The following is a 25,037-nucleotide window of genomic DNA, read 5'->3' as shown; positions in this document are numbered from 1 at the left end:
AATCGATTGGATAGCCTAAATTAATAAACAAAAACAACGGAAATGAAGCAAAGGAGGCACTGTTTAAAATTATATCTTTATTTTCCCCATACAAATTTCCATTTCATTTCATTTCTTCATTTTGGCTCCCAATGTCTCTTCAATTGAGAGTAAATCTATCTGAGAAGGAAAAAAACTGTTTCTCTGGACAATATTTACAGGCACATATACATAATTGTTAGCAAACTATACACAATGAAAATACAAAAGAGTAAAACAAGACTATGGTCTCACTTGACTTTTCCTTTAGTTCTGCTTACTTTATGAAATCCCCTTACATTTCAGACCTTTCCCTTGTCAAATGTGTGCATTTGGCAAGAGGTTTTAGGTTACTTCATATGTAAATGTTACAGAATAATAATAATAAAAAATTGTCCATTAGGGCAGATATATTGAATATTAAACTTCAAAGAACTGTGCAGGTTGCAGGATGAATATCAAGGATACAGGATGCCTTAAAAGAAGGTATTCATTGCTGAGCACATAGTATTGTTCAGACATATTTGTCAGTAAACAGGTTTGCCAAAAGCTTCACCGTCATGCACAAGAGGTTTTTACATACATCACACACACACACACACACACACACACACACACACACACATACGCACTCTCAGCAAAACTTGTGAGACACAAGCATCATGCGCTCAGAAACACAGCAGCTATATTGAAGCCAATGAGTCAATCAAATCACAGGCATGCACTTGCTATGCTACATTACAGTAATTAAGACTACACCAAAGGAGCTAGACATCGATTTTAAACAGCTGAACAAACAGAAGCACACACGAGCGATGCGTTTCCCACAAGATTGCTGTGCCACAAGTCTGAAGGCCAGTTCGTTATGCAATGAACTGCGCTGTAAAGTCAAGATAAAACGTCCTGAACGGAACAATTTAGCTGTGCCAAAATACAGAGGCAAATACACAACAAGTTGGACAGCGGAACACACAAGGCTTTGTGGAGCTCGCAGCAGTTTTTACCTTGTGCCATCTGTCCAGTTCCTGTGAAAAAGTGAGCCATGACCAGCGATTTCATGTTCCTGTTGGCCTACTTACACATAGGTTACACCAATACAGGCCGTGGGGCCTTAAGATCACTCAAGTCACATACACCATCAAGAAGTTGTATAGATATATGTATATAATGGGGTAGGATTACCAAAAATGTAAACACAAAGTGCTAAAGGTAAAGAAAAACAACAATAACAACAAAAAACAAAAAAAAAACTACACAAAAGGTTTACAATTCAATGGTGAATACTAAAATAATCTCTATACACTAGTATCATCACCACCACCTAGAACAAGAACCAAGTTGAACATGAGTGTGATCCTGAAAAAAGCGTTTGGAGACTCGGACAGCTCCGTTCTTGTGAATACAGTGAACACTGAAACAATACTGAGACGGGAAGGAAATGAAGCTGTGATCAGGAGGCAGATGCCTCGACCAGATGCCTAATCAACACCTTCAAATCCAGACGTCGAGGGACCCTTGGAGAAGCGTGTCGCGTCAGACAGCTCTTGCCTTCCGCTTCACAAATGCAGCCAAAAAGAGAAAGAAGAAATGGCAGGCGCTTCTTCCTTGCTTCCTCACGCTGCGTTTGTTTTCTCTACCCATTTGGCAAATGTCAAGCTTTCATACTTTTTACTTGGTAGTTGTTAAAAATGTTAAAAAGAAGGCACATTTTGGTTATGTATAAATAAGACCTATTTACAGGAAATAAGTTAGTTTGTGTTCAGTGTCAGCTCTGCTTCATGTCCAGTCACATTACTGGATTTCATGAAAAAAAAAAAAAAAAATCAAATCATCACTGTGATGAACATCAGTTGATAAGATCACCACTACTCCATTAGAACCTACTCTCCAGTGACACCTGGATATGCCAAATTCAATTAACACCCAAAGCCCAAACAGTCCATATTCTCATTTGGGTCTCCCTAGTTTTTTTGCTAAACAATTATTGCTATTCCTTTGTGCTTTGTCATCTCAAATGTTTCTCTAAGGCCAATGTGCTTTGGGAGTGCTTCTGATTGCAAACTACAGAGCAACACATTGGAGATGGTGCTTTACGGACAGAAGTGTACAACGTTATTCTAAGCTCAGTCAGAGTTCTAGCAAAGACCTTCCTTCAGTAGTCTTTATCCTGTGGCCCCACAAGAGCTATGTCCCCTTTCGACAATGAAATGCTATTTGAATGGCTCCTGACACATGCACACACCCACACAAACAAGCACAAATACATCCACTCACACACACACACACACACACACCCTCCTTGTTTGTATTTTTTAAAAAGAGTGTGATCTATATGAGGAAACAACACTTGTTTTGGCACTTGCGCTCAGTTACCATGGCGATGGCTGGTTAGAGGTGTCTTTGATAAGTCAGACTCCGGAGGCAACTCTAAATCTGAATATCTCCAAAGGTACTGTATGTGTATAACTCCGTCTTAAGTACATAGGGAAACCATGCTGGCTTTTCACAGAATTCAAGGGACAATTGCAAGGGAAAGAGCAAACTTTCACATCAGATGATGAGGAATATAGCTGTTTAAAAAGATATTCATCTTTAAAATGTAAGATACTGGCTCTTTTAGTGGCATATATGCTTGAACACCACTTGCCATTGGCACCTTACATATCAGTAGCCGCGCTCCAGCCTGCCTCGGCTGCAACACATCATTTGAGCTTATGAGGGAGTATTCAACCACAAATAAATACTTAACGCCTCCCCCGCCCCACCCCTACTATTCATTTATCCAATATATTAATTTATGGAAGAATTAGCCAAGCTCACCTTACACATACATACTCTCCTGATAATAAAAAAACAACAACACACACTTTAAATGAAGCAACACAAAGCAAAAGACACACAATAGATAGAGTAGCACAGAGCATCTCTGTGGGATTGTAATGGTCCTTCTAGTACAGCTCCCACGTCTTGTCCATTTCTTTTTGTTATTCCCAGTATTTGCACGTCGTTCCCTTTTCCTCCCCTCTCGTCACTCCGAACAGATCCTGGAGCCGAGAGGCGCATCACGTGTCTGGGCGGGAGGCGGCGAGAAGCTTGGAGTTTTGGTTTTGGTTCAACTGCTGGCTTTTTTGCCCGTTGATTGGATTTCTTTTTTTGCTCGACAGGCAGTTCATTGGTCAGACTTTATCTTCCCGGTCCTACCCAGGGTCAACCACTCCGTCAGTTCAGACACGAGTGTTTTAAGTTTAAGAGTCAAGGTTCAAAGGTCATCTGAGGGTGGGGGGGGGTGTCACAGGTCAGTGACTTTGTTCTCCACCAGCGCAGCGACCTGCTGGAGCCGGTAGGCCAACTGCATCTTCTGTCCTGCTGCGTCCTCCTCCAGCGACATGATAATCTGCACAAAGCACAAGAGCAGCGTTTATACTGGCGCTGAGGTTTCAGGGATCATGCTGGTTCTGTCAGCACGTCTTTGTCTCTTTCAAACAAAGCCAGGTGCATTATGATTGTGTAGTACTTTTATTTAATGGGTTTTCAATTGTCTGCTGCCTTTCTTTGATGTTGTAATACAAGTTTACAAAGGATAGATGTGGCATGAATAAAAAACAACACAATGCGATGTAACAGGGTAAAATATTTGATACACATCACATCCTGACAGAAAGGAATTCAATACTGAGCCAAGAGTGCCCGTGGCACTCCTCACCCCGCCCCTGTTTCATTCCAACTGCCTTGGTCAGCACCTTAGTTAATGAAGGCTTTTCTTTTCTTAGCCACGCAAAACATAAAACATCAGTAGACGGCCCTTCAGGACGCATCCAGGCTCCTGCGGGAACCTTTTTATGGAATATTCATGAGGTGCTTCCCACATTGTGAAAGATGAGAACGGAGGGACCAGCACATAAATCTGAACGTGCTTCCATGCATACGTCCCTTATGAGCTCTCTCTCTCTTTCTCTCTCTCTTTCTCTCTCTCTTTCTCTCTCTCTTTCTCTCTCTCTTTCTCTCTCTCTCTCTCTCTCTCTCTCTCTCCGCACATGGTGTGGGGGTTTAAGAGCTCTGTGTCCGGATACAGGGAGAGCCAGGGAGGAGGCCGGACAGAGTGAACGGGGTCGTGAAACAGCGGACGCTTACCTGGTCGTAGTACTTGTTGATGTACTTGTAGAGCTCGTGCAGGGCCACCAGATTGTTCATTTCAGACGCAAAGCTCTGAGGACAGAGAGCGAAGATTACGTGAACAGGGGTTGGGCTTTTTTTCATTACACAGTATCGATTACTATTTACTGCACATGGGGATATATGCGCGTCATTTATTGTTTGTCTGGGCTGAGCCCATGCCTGGTGAATGTAATGCGGTACCACCAGCCGAGGCAACTGCGCAACAACGCTAAAAATACATTTAAAAACACACTCAACCGCATGTGACCCATTCGTGTGAATGCTGAAGTGTCCTGACAAAAGCGCAAACAAGCCAAGGAGTCAGGAAGATATTAATACACTTGTGCTCATGATGATGCAGATCGCCTTACAGGGGCAAAACCCAAAGTGCCTCAGTGTAATGCTATGAACACCACAGCTCCCTGGACTTAATATGGTCATTCATTACAGTATATAGAGTTTCCAGTTTATTATGAATGATATGACAGGCACAGAACATTGTTAAATGTTTGGCATGAATGTCTTTACAATCAGGTAGACAACCATTGCTTTGAGAGATTACCCATGTCATATATTACAAGTAAAGAGGTATATAGAATTACATCTCATTACTTACTCCTGATAGCTCAGTGAGCGTAGAGTTCATCTCCTGGTAGCAGCCTGACCCAGAACTGTGAATGTCACTGTAATACCTGACAAATGAATTTGAAAGAATTTCAAAACACACACACTATCAAACAAGTCACACAACATGCAATCCATGGGCAGACATGAAAACTATGCAAACCATTCAGTACGATTTGATTTGTTAAACGGTGCATAATCATGTGGCAAAGCTGGAGGCATGGCTCAGTCTCTTACCTCTCCACCAGCTGCTTGTACCTGGGAATCTCCCTGGCGTACAGCAGCTTATTCACTGGAGAGTCCTGGTGGAAGAGAGAGAATAATGATCAAGCCGTCTCTATCTGCGCTAACCACTGGGGTTGCACTGAATGGCATGAGAAGGACACTGGAGAAACCAATGAGCTAGTATCTGTTGTTGGAGTGGTATTAACTATACCATTTTAACAACAGTCACAAATTACAGTCAAACAGTACAATGCAGTTAGTTAGACAAGACAATTTAAAGTAATTTAGCTTCAAATGGATTGCGTCATTAACGAGAGGCATTACAATTCAGTGCCATCTATAGGCATTGAAAAGAAACTTTCTACACTTTAAAGAGAAAGGTTAAGTCCGACGGACGATCAAGAATCAAGTGTTATTAGATGATTAAGACCGTGCTTAGCAAGCACTTTGGAAACTTCATCCAAAGTAACTCTGCATCATGTACGAGGCATACATTAAACATTACCACTGTGCTTGTGTTGCTAAAAAAACGGAACCCTTCAACTCGCTACGTGTCGACTCAAATTCTATCAGCGAAACAGGGAAGAACATCAGAGCGGATGCTGCGGAGGGGCACCTACCCGTCCCACTTTGTGCTCGGAAGTAGTGCAGGAGTCGATGAAGGTCTGCGCAATGACGGACAGCACAGCGTCCACGCTGTCGGTGACCTGCACGTCAAACACAAACTGCGGGTTCTTCAGGATGTTAACCCAGAACCTCAGAGGCAGGCTGCAGAGGAGGACAGACAGACAGACAGACAGACAGACAGACAGACAGACAGACAGACAGACAGAGAGACAGACAGAGAGAGAGACAGATAGACAGACAGAAAGAAAGACCGACAGAGAGAGAGAGAGAGACAGACAGAGAGAGAGAGATACAGACAGACAGACAGACAGAGAGAGACAGGAGAGAAGCATTTAATCCCTGAGAAGGACGAGCCCAAAAGAGACATGCCGTCTGAACTTGTTTATGAGTAAATCCCTGACATCCCCGGTTTACAGGATGCTTTTATTACCAACAACGGCTCCCTGAGCTCTTGACATCTGCAACATCAATCATTCCCTAAGCACTACACTTTAGCATTCATTACTGCACATTTGAACCCCAGCCAATCTAGCAACAGAGCGCTAATGAGGCATGCTTTTCAAGGTATGAGTGATGTAGTTTCAACGGTGAATGGGCAGACATTTCAGACCGGCTCAAGGGCTTGTCTCAGGTGATATGTCATGTCATAATAAAGTGTAGGCATCCTTTGGTTGATTTCCAAAACCGCTGCAACTCTAATCTATATAATACGTGGATATGTTGCAATTCTGCTATTAAGGAACATGTTTATACTGCACCCCTTATTATTACTGCTATTTTAAAGACATATGACCTCGGGCCAGCTACACAGCTAGCTGTGGTCACCTGTTCGTTTTCCAGATATGAACCGTCTCTGGGTCGTCGATGCCGTGCTTCTCTGCCATGTCGTCCAGGAAGTCGAAGAAGAACCTGACGGCGATAGGCGGTGGCCGCTTGGTGCTGAGGATGGCCACAAACACATCGTCCACAAACTTCTGCAGGGTGCCCTGAAAGGAACATGGCAGCACACATTCAGCACACATTAAGCACGCTAACTCTCTCTCCATCCAAATCAAGTATCTGTTAGGGGGTTTCTGTGAACAGGGCTGCTTTAATGTAGAAGCGTGAATTTGTGTGTGTGTTATTATTCCCACATTTTTGAGTGAAGCAGCAATGTGTAATACTCTGGCTTTGGCCCTGTCTCCTCCTCATATTCTGTGTGCTTGTCTGTGTGTGTCTGTATGTGTGTGTGTGTGTGTGTGATACATTCATGGAGAGCAGGCTTGCATGATAGATCTTAGGGATGGCTTCAGGCCTCTCTCTTTCTCAAACTCTCTCTCTCTGTGAGTGTGTGTGTGTGTCTGTGATACCTTCATGGAGAGCAGGCGTGTGAGGTAGATCTCAGGGATGGCTTTGGCTCCCCCCCCCCCCCCCCCCCTCTCTCTCTCTCTCTCTCTCTCTCTCTCTCTCTCTCTCTCTCTCTGTGTGTGTGTGATACCTTCATGGAGAGCAGGCTTGTGAGGTAGATCTCGGGGATAGCTTCAGGCCTCTCTCTGTCTGTGTGTATGTGTGTGTGTGTGTGTGTGTGTGCTACCTTCATGGAGAGCAGGCGTGTGAGGTAGATCTCGGGGATGGCTTTGGCCCTCTCTCTCTCCCTCATGCTGCTCTTGCGGTGTTTGGGGATCTCGGGGTCCTCGCTGGACTTGACCAGGTGCCACAGCCGCTGGCCCTCCTCCTCCTCCCCCTCCAGCATGGGGGTCTCTGACGCACACACGCACACACACACACACACACACACACACACACACACACACACACACACACACACACACACACACACACACACACACACACACACACACACACACACACACACACACACACACACACACACACACACACACACACACACACACACACACACACACACACACACACACAGAAACGTCAGCTCAAGGAGTGGGAGATAGGTGCCTGAGTGTTTATATCGCCTATATACAAAGACCTATATCTCAAAGGAGACATAGAATAGAAATCGTTTTTTGTCTTGTTTTGATGAATTAGGAGAGGTTGTGCATAACCAAAGAGCTATCATGAACATGAGGCATGGTTGTGCCCTCCTTCATATATGAAAATCTTGAACTTAGAAATAGCCACTAAAAAATGGGCGAATTAGAACAAAGCCTACTCGTCTCAGGCACACAGGCAGGCCACAGCGAGAAACGTCAGCTCAAGGAGTGGGAGATAGGTCCCTGAGTGTTTATATCGCCTATACAAAGTCCTATATCTAAACTGTGACTTTGAAAAGTACATTTACTACAGAAATAAGAGAGACCCTTAATTCCATTAGCATTAGGAGCTCTATGCAAATCTGAGGTTGTTGTTAAACCTAACGACTGATGTTTTCTCGGCTGTTAATTAGCTGCGTTTGTCTGCCGGCGAATGTGTGACTTACTTTCCCCAGTCTGGTAGACCTGATTGATGCCCATGACAACGGAGCTCTGAGAGCGAGGGATGAGTGCTACTGTGGCTAAATCTGGGACCTGGAGAAGAGAGGAGAGAGAGAGAGAGAGAGAGAGAGGGGAGGATGGAGGAGGAGAGGAGGATGACAGGACATAGACAGGAAGAGAAGAGATGAGAGTGGTAGAATGGAGATACAGGAAAATGATTTGGGGCGTTGATGACCAGATATAGAGAGGAGAATGGACAGACCATTGGTGAAGAGGGCAAAATTAACCGTGTGTGTGCAAAATAACAGCAATCACCGACTAAAATGTACAAACATCCACAATGGCCGGGTTTCCCAGAATTGTTAAGAAGCTCTTTGTGCTAAGAACTTCTTAGGAGCGTTGTAAGAATGTTCTAAGAACGCTCCTAGGAAGTTCTTAGCACTTAAGAGCTTCTTAACGATTCTGGGAAACCCGGCCAATACGAGTACTGGCCAGCTGAGGCGTGTACCTTGTAGTGCTGCAGGGTGTTGATCCTCTTCCATCGGCCCTGAATGACGGCGGTCACATCATCGTCTGACAGGGTCAAGTGACCCGCCTGCCCGGCCCTCCATTCTGGAACATCAAGCAGACCAATAATCAATGGATTCCTCTTAACATGGTCGTGCCTGATTACCAGAGCTGCATTTTAGATGTGCTCACAGCGGTCCAGCTCTTTGACCTTTTTAATTTACTCTTCAACCACAAGGTCATGCGGGTCACTCGAAAGATAATTTCCCAGAATACCATGTGTATATGTGTGTGTGTGTGTGTGTGTGTGTTGGGTTTTGGGTGTCCTCATCTGGGAGAGCATGCACTGTATTTCTTTGTGTGTGTGTGTGTGTGTGTGTGTGTTGGGTTTTGGGTGTCCTCATCTGGGAGAGCATGCACTGTATTTCTTTGTGTGTGTGTGTGTGTGTGTGTGTCCTGTGTGTGTCGGTCTTAAGGCAGAACCCTGTGTGCATGCACTGCACCCTACCCAGATCCAGGGAGTCTGCTTGGGGTCTCTGTGAGTAGGGCATCCCTTTGTAGAGCTGGTCCAGGATCTTGTCCTTCACCTGGGTGATGGTGTCGAGGTCCAACACCTTCACCGGGCAGGGCTGCACCTCGACCCCACTCTTCACCATCACCGTCAGAGTCTGGGAGAATAAAAACGAGACGGTCACTCATGCCCTCTGTCTCACCCTCTCTCAATCGAGCCAGAGCTCTCTGTCAATACTACGGACTGCAGGCATCCAAGAGGGACTGATTAGGTGATAAAGTAGACCCTTAAAAGTGTTTGGAAATCTGACAAATCTCCGCACCAACTCTTCTGAAGTGTGTGTGTCTGCGTGGCGCCACGGACGCTGGTCTCTGAGCGCGGTGTGTTTCTGGTGTAATGGCTGGGCTTATGTGTGGTCAGTGCATAGGCATGCTGAGCTGGGGGCAGTTGGGTTTGGACAGCTGGTCTCTCTCCGCTGCCCGTCTACAGCGGCTCTTAAACGTGAAGAGAGCAGCGGAACAAATGGGGCCCTCCAGTGTGGCTGTGTGTGACTAACGAGGACGGGAAGTGATGAGGGACAAACAGATCATCCAGATACACATACCAGGGAGAGGGAGAGAGAGAGAGAGAGAGAGAGAGACAGAGAGAGAGAGAGAGAGAGAGAAAGAGAGAGGGGGAGAAATAGAGAGAGATAGAGAAAGAGATAGAGAAAGAGAAAGAGAGATAGACAAAAAGAAAGAAAGAGGGGGAAAGAAAGAAAGAGAAAAAGAGAGAGAAAGATGGTGAAACAGAGAGGGTAGAAGAAATAAAGGAAGCAGTAACATCATAGCAGAGCTGAAAAAACAGTATGAGGGAAAAAGCTTCAAATACAGAGAGAGAGAGGGAGGAGAGAGACAGAGAGAGAAAGAACAGAGAGAATGAAATAACAAATGAAAGAAAGACACACCATGGAAGTGTAGTCGATGTCCTCCCTCAGGAGATGGCTGTCATTTAGTGTGCGTTTGGCTTTGCCTGTCACCACATCCACCGGCCCTTTGTCCACCTGGTACTTAATGGCCCTGTACAGCATGTAGAGAGGCTCTCCGGCCACCTCCTGTGAAGGCGCGCACACACACACACACACACAAACATCCAAACAAATACATTACTCAATGACCAGAAGAGAGAAATCCCCTTTGACATCCAACAGAACTCAAATTAATTGCATCCTGGACAATTTATTTGGAGCGCAAGATAAATTACTCCATCAACTGTTCCCAACCTCATCACAGATGACTCACTCGAGCCCAAAGCTCAGAGACGAAGCGGCTCACTGACCTTGAGGAAGGAGTAGAGGCAAATGGACATCCAGTTGGTCAGCATCTTCTCCACCACGGTCTCCGTCCTGACCAAAGAGACATGACACACCGGACCCTCAGAACACATTCAGGGCTCTGAGTACAGTACACTCACCCCCCTGACATATCCCAATAAACCCGGAGCTGTGCCGTGTGCCGTACACCTGAACGACATCATTAGAGCCAACTGAGTAATGAGAGGCTTCCCCCCCCCCCCATCTTTATTCTGTGTCTAATGGCTTCATTAGGAACGGGGTCCTCATAAATAAACACACTGTGACAGACGGAGAACTAAGAGCCTGGGGGGGGGTGGGGGGGTCCAGAGCGGCCAGGACATCTGAGGACGTCAGAATTGTCCAGAGCGCTTGGGGGGGGGGGGGATGGGGGGGGGGGGGAGTGGCCTCGCGGCGTGGTGATCTGGTGACCCACCTGCGCAGCATGAGCTTGGGGTTCTTGTCCACGTACTGCTGCACCAGGTCGCCCAGCAGCGTCTTCATGACGTCGGTGAAGTACTCCAGCTTGTCGTGCAACGCCATGGTGAGCAGCGAGGCCACGTAGCCGCGGTCGCGCTGAGAGAAGCTCTGCTGGGCCTCCAGCGTGTGGATGAACTGCGGGGGGGGAGCCAGGGGAGGGACCGAGGTGGAGGAAGGGGAGGAGGAGGAGGAGGAGGAGGGGGAGGGGGAGGAGGAGGAGGAGGAGGAGGTGGAGGAGAAAGGAGAGAGATAACACGGTTAGCCTGGAGGTCAAGAGCCGCGGGGGAGGCTCGACATGGCAGTTGTTGTGATTATGAGAGGGAAGCCCTGCTGGGGTTTCAGCGTGAGTGTAAACAACATGGCGTGGGGGGGGGGAGAGGAGAGCAACAACAGCAGCAGCGGGATCTGTCTATAGGTCAGAAAACACAGCCAGCGGGACGGAGCGCCGAGGCAAAAGGGCCGTCATTACACAGCGCAATGGCAGCAACACTGGAGTTGGGCTATAATGAATGCCAAAAGTAGGGCCATTACTGCCGTGGGCTTCCTGCAGGGGAGAGAGCGCATACAGCCACGATGTGGCTTTCACTGTGATTATATGGTGCCAGAGCTGTGCTATCGGTGCCTTCTTCTTGTTTATGTCCAACAGGGCAAACTCTTGACACACAACTTTGACACACACAGAAATCCTTCAGCGTCTTAAACACGCTCATTCACACGGTGCAACACCCAACAGAGTTTGTTTAAACAGGTACGCTAAAACAACAGCCACCTACAACACAGGTGACGGCCTATCGAAAAAGAGCTGACGGAGAATCTTTCTAGGAAGTGCCTGGCACATACTGTAGGCAACTGCGATACAGTGACATACAGAGACAACGGCGTGGTCAGTCTTTTAGGTGTGAACACACATCCAACAGTACGGTGTGTGTATATCATGCACGATCAGGAAGTAATGCCTCATGCCTCACTGACTCACTAGTGCACTGTAACTGTGATTCACTGTGAACATAGAGCATTATGTCCTGTGTGAGGTGATATTGCTAAAGCCGCGTCCTGCTGAGTGTTCATCACTGGGACGAACCCTGATCACGTGTCAGCCCCCAACCTCCTCAGAAGTCTGCTCAGAGATGAAGACTTGGAGGAGGACGAGTGGTGATTAAACAGCAAGGCTTTAATTATTTAGGACGAGTTTTGGGTGGAGTGAAGGCATCTTCAACATGCTCAATAAGTATTCTAAGGACTTGCCATTTTGGTTCTGAACTACTTGAGTGTTGCAAAAGGCAAACTATTTGACAACTGAAAACGACCACGCAAAAAGACCACGTGTGTCCACTGTTAAAGAAGATATACGGGTGACATAAGTCTCCTCCAAAAGGAACGTGTGGAAGGCTGGGAAAACCGAGATGAAAAACTCAGGATGAATAATTAAGGGCTGATGAAATATTAAAGGTGGGCTTCTGTCTCTTTTTGTTTAGTCATCACAGGGCTCAAACGCAGCGGCGAACGTGCGCGCGTTACTTAATATACACAACAGCGTGCCTCGGCTGGATCCTCATCCATATTTCAGGAGGAGATGCGTGATTTTATATACATGGAGTCTGATCGCGATACATTTTTGCAATCCAACAGCGTTATATCAAAGAGGAGTTATCCCGTAGGAAACGCTGCCATGGCTTTTGCTTGGGATGAGGAGGACATGTTCGCGAGTGAGATTGTACTGTATGCCAGGAGGAATTACACATGGCTGTCTTTCCGGTAGCAAGCCCTCTCACGCACACACACGCATGCACACACACACACGCACACACACGCACACACACTACACTTCTCATTTCGATCTCCTGCCCTGTCTGTGGGCGCAGAGATGGGAGATTTCCTGCCTCGCTGTCTAAAGTGTCACACACACACCCACACACGCCCACCTGCTGATCAGATACCATGTGCTAATGAGTCTCCCCTGGGGTGAGAGGTGAGGCACCCCGGTGACACTAACTGCCACCTCCGACTCTCCTGAGCCAATCAAAACTGAGCTACCGTAACACAGGCAACGGGTCGGGGGCAACAATCCATCTCTGTCTACAAGGGAAAAAAAATAAATCTGATGCAAACACAATGGTGTGAAACACCACATGCTGTCGATGCCTTTCCCTGTACTCCTCTACTGAGAGCGCCGAGATGCAATGCCGGAGTGGGCCTGGAGGGGGCAGCGTTGCACTCACCCGGGTGAGGAAGAGCCTGTTGTTGAGCAGGTTGTTGAGCTGGGCCAGGCCCTGCTCCACCGTCTGCCGCCGCGAGTCGGGCAGGTCCAGGTTCTGGCTCAGGGGCGCCCCCTTCTGGCCGGGGAAGAAGATGCGCTCGGCATACATGCGGTAGTCCAGCAGGGGGATTCCCGGCCCCCCCACGTCACTGCTCAGGTCCATCATCTCCGTCATCAGGTCTGGAAAGGGGGGGGATGACAACAGATGGGAGGAAGGAAGGAAGAGAGAGGAGGAGAGGAGGGAGAGAGAAAAGGAATGGAGAGAACAAGAGGGAAAGAATTATAGGGCAGTGGAATGCAAGATGGAAAGAGGAATAAAACAGACATACAGAGAGATGGAGTGAGTGAGTGAGGGAGGGAGGGAGGGAGGGAGGGAATGAGAGAGAGAGAGAGAGAGAGAGAGAGAGGAAAAGGGTTAGGAGGAATGCCAGACAAGCCATTATGCAAGATGCACTTGGATGTGATTTGGGCAGACTAGTTACTGGATAATCATCCGTGCTTTTTGGCTGCCGTAGCTCCTGTTTCGTGCCTACTGGCAACAACATGGCTCAAAAACACAACACAACATGGCGGCGCATCATTTTCTGCCACATTTGGTCTCCACAGATAGAAAAAAAAGCCTGTGCAAATGAGCGAGCGCAAGCTGCTTGATGGGGCCGCTGGCTCTCTGGGCTGCTACCTGTGAACTCCTTCCGGCACTGATCGCCGACGTTGATCTCCAGCGTCTCCAACTGGACCAGAACCTTCTTGTAGTCTCGCAGGGCCTGCTTGCTCTTCCTCCTGCAGGCGGCAAAGACAACACGTTAACGTGTGAGACGACGAGGGCAACTGTTGCAACCCCCCCCACCCCCTCCACTTCCACCACCACCACCCCACATACATCTACAAGCTCGCTTCTGCCAAAATGTTTCTGGCCAAGTTTTTTTCTCCTCCCTCTCTCTCTCTCTCTCTCTCTCTCTGTTGCGCGCTCGCTTGCTCCCTAGCTGATGAATGGTGAATATTCTCAGCATGTGGCGTTCTTTTGTTCCTTCCCGGCTATGGATTACTCTGCTGTAATAGGATCAAATTACCAGGCTTGACTGGAGCTTTCGCCCACAGTCATTTACAATTTCATACTAACGGGCGAAGAGTGACAGTTGGGGCGCATTGAGCGGAGCATGTGTGCCCACACCTGCCCAGTCTTACGCCGCAACATCACAGGGGGGCATCGAGCGCCGGGGGCCACGGGGCACCGCCACGTCATCTTCGCCCCGATCTGACACATTCCACACGGGATGAGCGGCGCGTATGAATAGGCCTTGGTGTGGACATGAGGTGGGGACGCATGGTAACAGCTGTATCTCTGGCTTATCCACAGCAGCATGGGTCCGCAGCTAATACAAGGGGCTAAGCCTACGAGCGCACTGTTGATCGAATATGCAGCGCATACTGGACAAAGACATTAGTTTCAGCGCCCCAGTAGAACACACGGTCCATCACTAAATGTGCGAAAGTGTGCGTCTAATTATGAGCAAACGGTCGATATCGCTGAAGCATATATCAGTGAGTTATGCTATATTTCTGACAGTTATCAGATTTGTATTGACATTCAGTCAATCAATAGAGCTGTCTATTCAAACCGAATCACAATTCACACAGTCTCCCTGTGCATGTGTGTGTGTGTGTTTGTGTGTATGCATGCGTGTGCGTATGCGTGTGCGTGTGCATATGTGTACACATCCAGAGAAATTGCACGCGCATGTGTATCGTCTGGCACTGCCGCCCCTGCATACACGGTAATCTAGACTATTCGCTTTTGTAGTTCCCCAATTGTAAAACAAGCTATCAAGCGCTACCAGAGCAGGGGCATTCTTCTCTTCAAAAGCCTCCTGAATTTCTACTTCTACCACCATTTCCTTTGAGTAGGCTAGTACTTCAACTTCTGCACTCTCATCCCAGATAGTCTGAGTTTGTGAAATAGTATTGAATGTTACACTAAGGTCTCTGTTGCCGTGTTAGTTCTCATTTGTAAGTCACTTTCAGGGCTTAAAACAAAGGAAATGTCTGTGCCTGGAGTTAAGAAGATGTCATATTGCCCATTTTCAATTCTAAAACAGCTCAGCCCGTGCCTGACATTTCAGGCACAGTGCTTAACCACTTTAAGCCCTGCACTTTGGATAAAAGTGTCATCTAAATGAATAAATGTGTGTGTGTGTGTGTGTGTGTGTGTGTGTGTGTTTCTGACCTGTACATGAGGATGATGACCAGCACGATGAGCACCACCACAGCAGCGCTGGCTGCCAGGCCCACCTGGGCCGCTAGGGGCACGGGGGACGGGTCATCTGTGTCGTACTGCACTGGGCCCAGGTCAAACCTCAGATTCCCCATCCAAACCTGGCACCACACACGCGCGCACACGCGCACACACACACACACACACACACACATAAACATAAACACGCACACACACACACACACACGTTACAATAGAAACCACCATACGAAACCCCAGAAACACAGACACAAACACAGTTTCCTAAATTTCTATTGTGATAAATGAAGTACAGAATCTATGTATTTATCAAACTGTTTCAAATATACATTCAAAACCTGAAAACACACAGGTTAGAAGAACACACACACACACACACACACACACACACACACACACCACTACCATAAATACTGGCAATAGCAACCATTATATAAACAGGTAACACCAGGTGAATCTTGCGAGACATGTTGACATCCTTTAAGAGTGTTTGCGTTTGCAAGTTTAAGTGCATGTGTGACCATGCATGTGTGATTTTGTCTGCATGTGACTACCTCTGTGAAAACCACGGAGGACAAATACCCGGCCAGAGCCCGGAAGAAGTGCAGAAATGTGTGAATATGTGAATGTCATGCCTTGTCAGTATGCTCCCCTGAGGTTTTGTGAGTGGCCTGGAAAGGTGTGGGTGTATGCATGTGTGTGATGTGTGCATGCATACCGTGCAAGTCTGATGTGTCTATGCCAAGAAACTGTCTCTCTGGTGGTTCATGGAACATGTGTGCATGACTGTGTGTGCGTGTGTGTGTGTGTGTGTGTGTGTGTGTGTGTGTGTGTGTGCTCACAGGCATGCATTTGTATGTGTGTGCATGGCACTCCTGTAGACTGGGTCGCTCTGCCAAGGGGTAACTCTTCTGGTGGTGCTCAACGTTGAGGAGAGTCTCTGTGTCTTTATGTGTGTGCACAAGAGTGTCTTTATGTGTATACGCACAAGTGTGTTTATGTGTGTGTGCATGACTGTGTTTATGTGTGTGCACATGAGTGTGTTTATGTGTGTGCACACGAGTCTCTTTATGTGTGTGTGCACATGAGTGTTTATTTGTGGTGCTCACCTGCAGACTGGGTAACTACTAATCAGTAATAACAAGAGATTGTTCCACTAAAAGAGCACAGTTTAGACATGTCTATGTGTGTGTGTACAGTATGTGTGTGTGGGTGTGTGTGTGTGCGTGTCTGTCTATGCATGTGTGTGTGTGTGTGTGTGTGTGTGTACTCACATGGAGACTGGGTAACTCTGACTCTGGGTCTGTGCTGAGTGGCTGCTCCTCGGGTGGTTCGCAGTACAGGTGTGTGCTGTCCAGAGTCTTCACCTCACACAGCTGGTCCCCCAGCTTGGCCACCACCTCTTCACGGGTCATGGCCAGCATCAGGTCTTTACCCTGAACACACACGTACACACACACACACACACACACACACACACACCAGAAAGAAATGATCAAAACACCCATATCAACACACTCAATGCAACTTAACACAGCAGAACAAATTAGATAGGTAGATACTTTATTGATCCCAAGGGGAAATTCAAAATGATTAGAGTTCAAATGAATTTTCTTATTTCTTTCAAAATGGGCTACTCACTAGCAGACGTGTTAGAATTATGCAATTTTCTACTGACACCACAAACCACAAAGAAAAACACTCAAAAGCAGTAATTATACTGATCCCTCAACTGTTATTAAAGTCAGAAACACTTCTAACGCACCGCTACACACCCTGTAACAATAAAAAAAAATGAGGTTACTGGTGTACTACCGCTGATCTCGAAACAATATGGAACTTTAGAGGCAATACAGTACAAAAATGTAAAGCGTTCTCTTGTAGATCAGCGCTTATTCCTGAAGTTACCGTGGTAACCCAGGCACCTCGCTTTGAACTATAACTCCTTGATCCCTCACCAACACCACAACAATAAAAAGCTTCAGAACCACATATTCTCATCAGCAGCCATTTAACACAAAGACACCACTAAACACACATGTAATCCGTACTTTAACAGTGTGAGGAAAAAATCACTGAGGTGAGTCACTGCTGCCTCTTGAGTCATTGCAAGGTGTCAGACAGCCTTTGTCTAAACACCGTGTAGCAAAGGGCATCAGCAGCATCAGGACTGTTATCAGTGTCAACACGGGCTTGTCAACACAGCTTAGCCTTTATCAAATATCAACGTCAGCACGACAATTCCAGCGGAATCCCACGGAACGCATTTCAACAAAACACATAATCAGCAGCACATCACTATTGACATCAACATCAGCAGAAACGCGCCACAGCCACTTCTCAACATAGCATGGGAACAACACAACTCCTGATTGGTGGAAAACAACAACACCAATGAAACCGCAGAGGCTGATAAACACATAAACATCATCACCTAGCTGGGAAACCCTCCCGAATCCATGATGACATATCTATGTTAATGTGTAAATACCAATGCCTGCATGGATATAAATCCTTCAATTCAACACAACAAAAGACAGAAGAGAGGTTGTTTATCAAGGAGTCTGACCAATTTTGCTTTTGTACAGATATTTTTCTACCGCTTTTGTATTGTTTAGAAATTAATGAATCAACATGAAAAAAACCCACAAAGAAAAACACTCAAAGGCAGTAATTACACTGACGAGTCATCCCTCAACCATTATTAGAAACACTTCTAACGCAGTGCTACACACCCTGTAATAATACAAAGTGAGGTTACTAGCGCACCCAGGTAAACTTCAGCAGCTAGCGCTGAGCTATAAACAAAATGGAACTTTAGAAGCAAAAAAGATTAAAAAATAAAATAAAAATAAGGGAGTCTGACCTCTACAGCAATCACCGCCCCCGGTTTGAATCGGTAGGGAGTGTCAGGGGTGTGAAAGTTGAGGGCGTGGAGCTCTGGGTCAGGGTGGTAGGTGAACTTCTTCCCTGTGATGCTCTCAAAGTCCACCTGCAGGTTGTCCAGCTCGAACCATGCGCTCACCACCCTCCAGTCGATAGGAACGGCTGGGGTCAGGCAGGTCATCCGGTCTGAGATCACGTCCTCACAGCGCTCCTGTTTCTGAAATAATAACACACGAAAAAAAAGAATGAAAGGTCTTGATCTGCAATGTTTTCAAAAGCAATTACGGAGAACACATGCTATGATGACATCTATCCATCCACAACATTATTTTATATTCAATACGGAATTACAGCTTTGTGAAATTGACTTTTTTTTTTATGGACTACTGGATAAATCAGTCATACAAGCAAACTAATGCATTGGTGTCTGAGCATGAGAACCACTAATACATGGCACCATGGCAATGACATGTTTTGTCTCCAGTGTAAATCCTACAGGATTAGTAGGGGGAAATCTGCAGCTTGGGTGAAGTAATTGTACCTTTATCATGCTACTGTTGAAGGCCACATGGGGTCCGCTGGGAGACATGTGTCGCCTCCTCCGCACCAGGAAGTTCCCCACTGGCTCCACCCACATGGACATCATTGGCTGCTGGATGATGTCAAAGTTCTCCCCTCTCACTGTGATCTCCCGTCCGCCCCTGAGAAACGACGGGCCGAAATGAAAAGTTGAAGTCGTCTTATTTTAGTCAAACGTCAGGCATAATTGGAAAGCTCTCGCTCTCTCGCAGTGGTAATTAGACATCTTCAAACTGGCGGGGCGGTAGGACGCTTTTAACGCGCGCTGCTCACCCGTAGAAGCTCTCGGCGGGGGAAGCGTCCGTAATGATGGGGTCCTGTAAATAGCGGAAGACCGCGTTTCCCACCGTCCTCTCCGCCTTGCCGAACAGAACGCGGACCGTGAGCTCGGAGGTGTGGTTAGCACGGCTGGTGCGGCACACTAGCTGGGTGTCATTGACCTCTTCCACTCTGGAGAGAGAGAGAGAGGGAGAGAGAGAAAGAGAGAGAGAGAGAACGAGAGAGAGGGAGAGAGAGAAAGAGAGAGAGAAAGAAAGAAAGAAAGAGCGAGAAAGAGAGAGAGAGAGAGAGAAAGAGAATATAATGTTGAGTGTGTTTTTAATTGTGATTCACACACTGTGGATTTATAGTTTGTGCGTTAAGTGTTTTGGGCTTTCTTCCTCCTGCACTGGCTCTATTTGTCTGGGGATTTGGGCTGGTGTCTTGTCCTTGTTTACGAGTCTGCTCGAGTATGTGTGGCTCTTTATGTAAACAATTTCCTCTTCTGCTTCAGGGTGTGTGTTTTGTCAGGTGATCTGTTTGCGCTTGATAAGCGGGAGCCTTTCTTGTTTCTGTTTATTAGTGTGCGATTGTTTTGGTTGGGTCGGGTGTGTGTGTGTGTGTGTGTGTGTGTGTGTATATGTTTTGTGAGTGTGTGGGTATGTATACACGTGATTGTGCATATGTTGAGTGTGTGTGTGTGTGTGTGTGTGTGCGTGTGTGTGTGGTGCATTAGGCCCTATTCTCTCTGAGGCTCTCTGAGATAACTATCTGCAGTGCAGCTCAGCGCAGCCAGAGAGCCTACAGTAGCCTGCCATCCTCCCGGTCTCTGTTTGACCTGTACACTGCAGCAGCCACATGACACACGCTGGAATCCAGTCAGCAGGAAAGAGCCCTGCGGGGGGGAGGGGGCGGGGGGCGGGGGCCACATAACAAACCCCAAGCAAGCGTTGCGTAGAGACCGCACAGCACAGCTGACCTCCTGTTAGCGTGCCTTCTGTAGATCAGCTGACAGAGGAGGGAACCATGAGAGCAGGAGGTCAAGGGGCGAAGGGGACATTTGCAGGAGCTGGCCTCCTCAATCTACTCAGAGCTCAGCAGCAGCATGGGGCAATTATGAGGGAGCCACCCGTGCTGGTGAACTGTCCACCTGCGTGTGAGTATACGGCCCTGCGTATGCGAGTCCTTCAAATGACTAATACTGTAAACGGATACAATAGCAGAAAAGAGCAACACTAACTGTAGAGTTGTGTTGGCGTCCCTGTGGAAATTATGTATAAGTGAAAGTCATTAAGTAAAAGTAAACTAAGATAATTTGAGATAAAATATACAAAATTAAAAAGAATTTAGGCATGTGCAAAAGTTTTGACACACCACTTTCAGTGTGCCTGAGTGTGACGCAGCTTACATGTAACAGGGCTGCTGTCCGATGAAGGCCTTCAGGTCACTCCTCTGTCCAGTCAGCAGGTGGGAGCCCTTTATGGTCAGACGTGTGCCACCGGACACTGGGCCCTTATCGGGCTCAATGCCCATCAGCTGAGGATCCTATCACACACACAGGTTAGAATAGATCAGCACCATCATAAGAAACACACTCACGCACACACAGGCGCGCACACACACACACACAATCGATAGGGTTGAAGATGCCTATGCCTATTAGCTGAGGGTCCTATCCTATCACACAGGCACATACAGGTTAGAATAGATACCAGCATAAGAAACACACTCATGCACACAGGCGCACAGGCGCGCACACACACACAAACAACCGATAGGGTTATGATGATGTAATGACACTCTGTAGGCAAGTCAGACTTCAGAAGACTTTGGGAAATAAAATACACTTCCACAACAATAAACACTTTTTTGACATTATATAAGTGCAGACTGAATAATATTGAATCCTGAAAACAAATATCAAATGTAAGGGGGAAAATCATTTACATGTACCCAGAATGGCAAGAAATGTTTACTGGATTGAATGTCAGAACTTTTAAGTATGAAATATTTACGACTTCAAGCCTTTGATGTCTTGTTTTTATGCGTGTATTTTTCTTTTTCTACCTAAGGGCAAGTTTCAATCATATTTTGAGAGTTAAGGAGAAAAAAACTGCAAACAGTGAGGGAGTGAAGGAGAGGCTGAGACCTGCAGGGAGTCTGCGCCACTGGCAGTGTGGTGTGTGTGTGTGTGTGTGTGTGTGTGTGTGTGTGTGTGTGTGTGTGTGTGTGTGTGTGTGTGTGTGTGTTTGTATGAGTATGTGCTGTGTGGTTTGGGTGTGTTTTTCCTTGAATATGTTTTTGAAAGAAATATGCGGAATGGATCTCCCTCTCCCTCTCTCGGAGTGGTAGTGTGTGTGTGTGTGTGTGTGTGTGTGTGTGTGTGTGTGTGTGTGTGTGTGTGTGTGTGTGTGTGTGTGTGTGTATAAGAATTGCAGGAGCCTGTGATGTGTGTTTCCGTGAATAACGGGGCTCTCCTAAGTAATTTAAGTGACTCACTTGATAAGTGAATGACTGCAGTGACCGTCCTGGTGGAGAATCTCCCACAGTGATCACGACAGGTCCTTTAATCTGTCTGCTGGGTTGCAGCTCACACACAATCCTGTGGAACAAACACACACACACACACACACATAAACGTCAGTGCCAAGCCATAGACAATTACAGCTTATTTAAAGTGCAAGCAAGAGCGTGCAATAGAGAGAGCAAGAGAGAGCGAGAGCGAGAGCAAGAAAGAGAGAGCGAGAAAGAAAGAGAGAAAGAGAGAGAGCTAGAGCGAGAAAGAGAGAGAGAAAGAGAGAGCGAGAGCGAGAGCAAGAGCAAGAGAAAGAGAGAGAGAGAGAGAAAAGAGAGCGAGAGAGAGAGAGAGAGAGAGACAGAGAGAGAGAGAGAACACAGCTCTATCTCAGGATGCTGGGATCACTCATCAGAAATAACTCGGTAAACAGGATGTGTGATTCCGAGGCGGCGCTGTGGCACCATTGTCTGGTCAGAGGCCGATTTCCAGGCATTTCAAACAGGCGAGCGCCGCCTGGTCCTGCCCTGCACAGGGCCCGGCCTGCAAATACCGCTCGCGAGGAGCGCCCGCCACCGAAACGGCCTACACAAACAAACTGCTTCCAGCGCGCAGGAAATACCAGGCGTCCACGCTCCAATAATAGTTTCTAAAATGCACCTATACTGGGTGCACGGACAAAAAAAAAAGAAAAAAGAAAACTGTCCGAGCGTGCAAGCTCTGCCAGTCCTGCTGAGGGACGCACCCAGACGTTCCCAGCGCGTTGCCACCGTATGCACGGCTCACAGTTGGCTCATTTACATGACATTAGAACACCAGCGCACCGCTGTTTTTTTAATGAATGCAAATGCATTCGGGGGTATTTTAAGAAATGTTGATGCCCGCTGGCACTACTGAAATGCAAAAAAAATAAAAAATGACTAAATGCTTCTGATGAAGTCGATTATGCCATACCGCTACACAGCCCGCTATAGGGCTGCTCTACATCGCTGATTTACTGGGTATTATGAAAGACCGCAGTGTGGCCACAGGCCGACATGTATGTGTGTGTGTGTGGTTAATGGGGGAGAGTGTGTGTGTGTGTGTGTGTGTATAATGGGGAGTGTGTGTGTGTGGTTAATGGTGGAGCGTGTGTGTGTGTGTGTGTGTGTGTGTGTGTGTGTGCATGTGTGTGCGCGTGTGTGTGTGTGGTCTGCGCTCACCTGGTGGATATGAGGTAGCCCTTAGGCAGCGGTTCACACCTCACCCCAGCCACCGTCACGCCGTGCTGGATGTCCTCGAAGCGCTGGCCCAGGTTGGACCCCCAGATGGTCACGTGGATGCCCCCCTCCAGAGGCCCCGTGGTGGGCTGGATCTGAAGATACGGCAGCACACGGCACACACACACACACACACACACACACACACACACACACACACACACACACACACACACACACACACACACACACACACACACACACACACACACAGACACAGACACAGACACACACAGACACACACACACACACACACACACACACACACACACACACACACACACAGAGAAACACACGCACAGAGAAACACACGCACACACACTTGGGTTTAGGCCATTATCAGGCTGCTTTATCTCGCAGGCTTGATTGCCTTAATGAGTGCAGCATGAGGAGCAGATGCTGAGCAGCACTCCCATGGGGCTATGGAGGCGGCAGCCAGAGAGGGGGAGAGAGAGAGAGAGAGAGAGAGGGGGAGAGAGAGGGAGAGAGAGAGAGAGGAGAGAGGGAGGGAGAGCGACGCATTTACGTCCTTACATCTTTACATCGTAGTCGTTTAGCCCGGGGTTTCATCAAGGGGAGAGGAAAGATGTGCAGCGCGGCGAATAAAAATCAAAGACTTGTCTCCGAATACGGCAGTTACAAACCATGTCGCGCTTAATGTAGAGTTGTCAGGGAGCGCAAATTATTTAAGGTAGAACTAGTAGGGAACATGTCATTAGCGGCAATGCTCCACTGACTTCTACCCTTGAGGTGAGCGTTATCAAGTCGGAAAAATAATGGATTGGGTTATCGATTGCAGCTAGAAAGCGTTGGTGGAGACGCAGCCACGTATGCGGTAGAACTAAACAGCTTCGTCTACACATTTCACTTTCAGCGCGTCTTCAGCTGAGTTTTTCAGCAGGTCTTTGGGGCCAGGAGAGACAAAGAGAAGACCTGTCACATTCTGATAACCACCTCATTACACCCCCGACAGCCTATCATTATTATTTCTTACATTTCACAAAAGAAGCATTTTTTCAGTGTGTGTGTGTGTGTGTGTGTGTGTGTGTGTGTGTTTATGCGTGCGTCTGCGTGTACGCGTGTGATGCGGTGTTACCTTGGTGATGAGGGGGGGCGGGCAGCTGTCCTCGTGACTGTCGGTGCAGGCGTCGCTGTACACGCACCCCGGGCGCTCACCTCCGCACCACACACACCTGTACGCCGGGGCCACCGCTCGACACTGGCTGCAGTCCGCCTGGCCCACCGAACAGTTGTAGAGTTGGACTGGACACAAGCCATCAACAAAAGAGAAGATGGCACCACAAAAACAACACACACATACACGCATGCACGCACGTGCGCGCACACACACACACACACACACACACACACACACACACACACACACACAGAGAGGATAATTGATTAGAGCATATTAACATAAAAACGCAGCCAAGTTTCAGGGCTGATGTGTATCAGTCAACGAGCAGCTCAAATCAATCAGATGGGCGTTTAATTAAATCCCAGTAAATCCCGCCTTGGCCACCACACTTACGCCGTATGCTGGGTGCAGAGTCGATGCGCCGCTTCCCCCTCCGCAAGTACACAGGAGCCGAGTACTCCAACTGCTGCGCGGAGTACTGATACTGGCACACACACACACACACACACACACAGGTACATGAATCACTATCCATCACACAGCTTCAAAGCTTCATATTCCCACACTCGCACACATTTCTTGGTTCGACTCCAAGAATCCTCAATTTGACTGCTATCTTTTCGGTAACAGATATTTTTGCAAAAAGCTATTTGGATAGGGAACTTTTCTTTTCATGGTAAAAAAAAAATGCAATTATATAAATGATGACATAGCTAACTGTATGTTATTACATATGATAAGTGCACCTCTCTACCGAATTGATAGCAGCTGAATACTGGCAGCACCTGGTGGTGTTGGCATCTCTTACTGGGAATTTACACCAGAGCCGTTTATCAACTGTTTTTCAGTCCGTCTGATGTCGATTAGCGGTATATTATTCTATTAGAATCAGCGTATAATGTACACTGGAAGGGCTTTACATGCGTATAATGGGCGTGAAAGGTGTATTTTTATGCTTCACTTTAACTTAAGAGCACATGTGATG

At 47.2% G+C, this 25,037-nt stretch overlaps 1 protein-coding gene across 3 annotated transcripts in view; it reads right to left on the bottom strand.

Annotated features, from left to right (window-relative positions):
- Positions 1-68: 68 nt before the first annotated feature.
- plxnb3 (plexin B3) overlaps positions 69-25,037 on the bottom strand; it is a 67,419-nt gene continuing 42,450 nt past the window's right edge. For all 3 annotated transcript variants that reach the window (XM_062541394.1, XM_062541393.1, XM_062541395.1), the window contains exons 12-36: positions 24,446-24,536; positions 24,008-24,174; positions 22,855-23,006; positions 21,637-21,739; positions 20,546-20,682; positions 19,153-19,329; positions 18,842-19,001; positions 18,281-18,517; positions 16,689-16,850; positions 15,388-15,536; positions 13,843-13,943; positions 13,126-13,343; positions 10,863-11,041; positions 10,414-10,480; positions 10,043-10,189; positions 9,094-9,253; positions 8,587-8,690; positions 8,084-8,171; positions 7,223-7,389; positions 6,475-6,635; positions 5,643-5,790; positions 5,035-5,099; positions 4,790-4,865; positions 4,150-4,224; positions 69-3,412 (exon numbers count right to left, since the gene is read on the bottom strand). In XM_062541394.1, coding sequence (XP_062397378.1) covers positions 3,308-3,412; positions 4,150-4,224; positions 4,790-4,865; positions 5,035-5,099; positions 5,643-5,790; positions 6,475-6,635; positions 7,223-7,389; positions 8,084-8,171; positions 8,587-8,690; positions 9,094-9,253; positions 10,043-10,189; positions 10,414-10,480; positions 10,863-11,041; positions 13,126-13,343; positions 13,843-13,943; positions 15,388-15,536; positions 16,689-16,850; positions 18,281-18,517; positions 18,842-19,001; positions 19,153-19,329; positions 20,546-20,682; positions 21,637-21,739; positions 22,855-23,006; positions 24,008-24,174; positions 24,446-24,536 — 3,396 coding nt within the window. In that variant the 3' untranslated portion in view covers positions 69-3,307. The remainder of the gene's footprint in view (positions 3,413-4,149; positions 4,225-4,789; positions 4,866-5,034; positions 5,100-5,642; positions 5,791-6,474; positions 6,636-7,222; positions 7,390-8,083; positions 8,172-8,586; positions 8,691-9,093; positions 9,254-10,042; positions 10,190-10,413; positions 10,481-10,862; positions 11,042-13,125; positions 13,344-13,842; positions 13,944-15,387; positions 15,537-16,688; positions 16,851-18,280; positions 18,518-18,841; positions 19,002-19,152; positions 19,330-20,545; positions 20,683-21,636; positions 21,740-22,854; positions 23,007-24,007; positions 24,175-24,445; positions 24,537-25,037) is intronic.

The sequence above is a fragment of the Sardina pilchardus genome, chromosome 7 (genome assembly GCF_963854185.1).
Source record: "Sardina pilchardus chromosome 7, fSarPil1.1, whole genome shotgun sequence".
NCBI classification, from domain to species: Eukaryota; Metazoa; Chordata; class Actinopteri; order Clupeiformes; family Clupeidae; genus Sardina; species Sardina pilchardus.
Note: the sequence above shows the minus strand (reverse complement) of the source record. Positions and strands in the feature narration are given on the sequence as shown.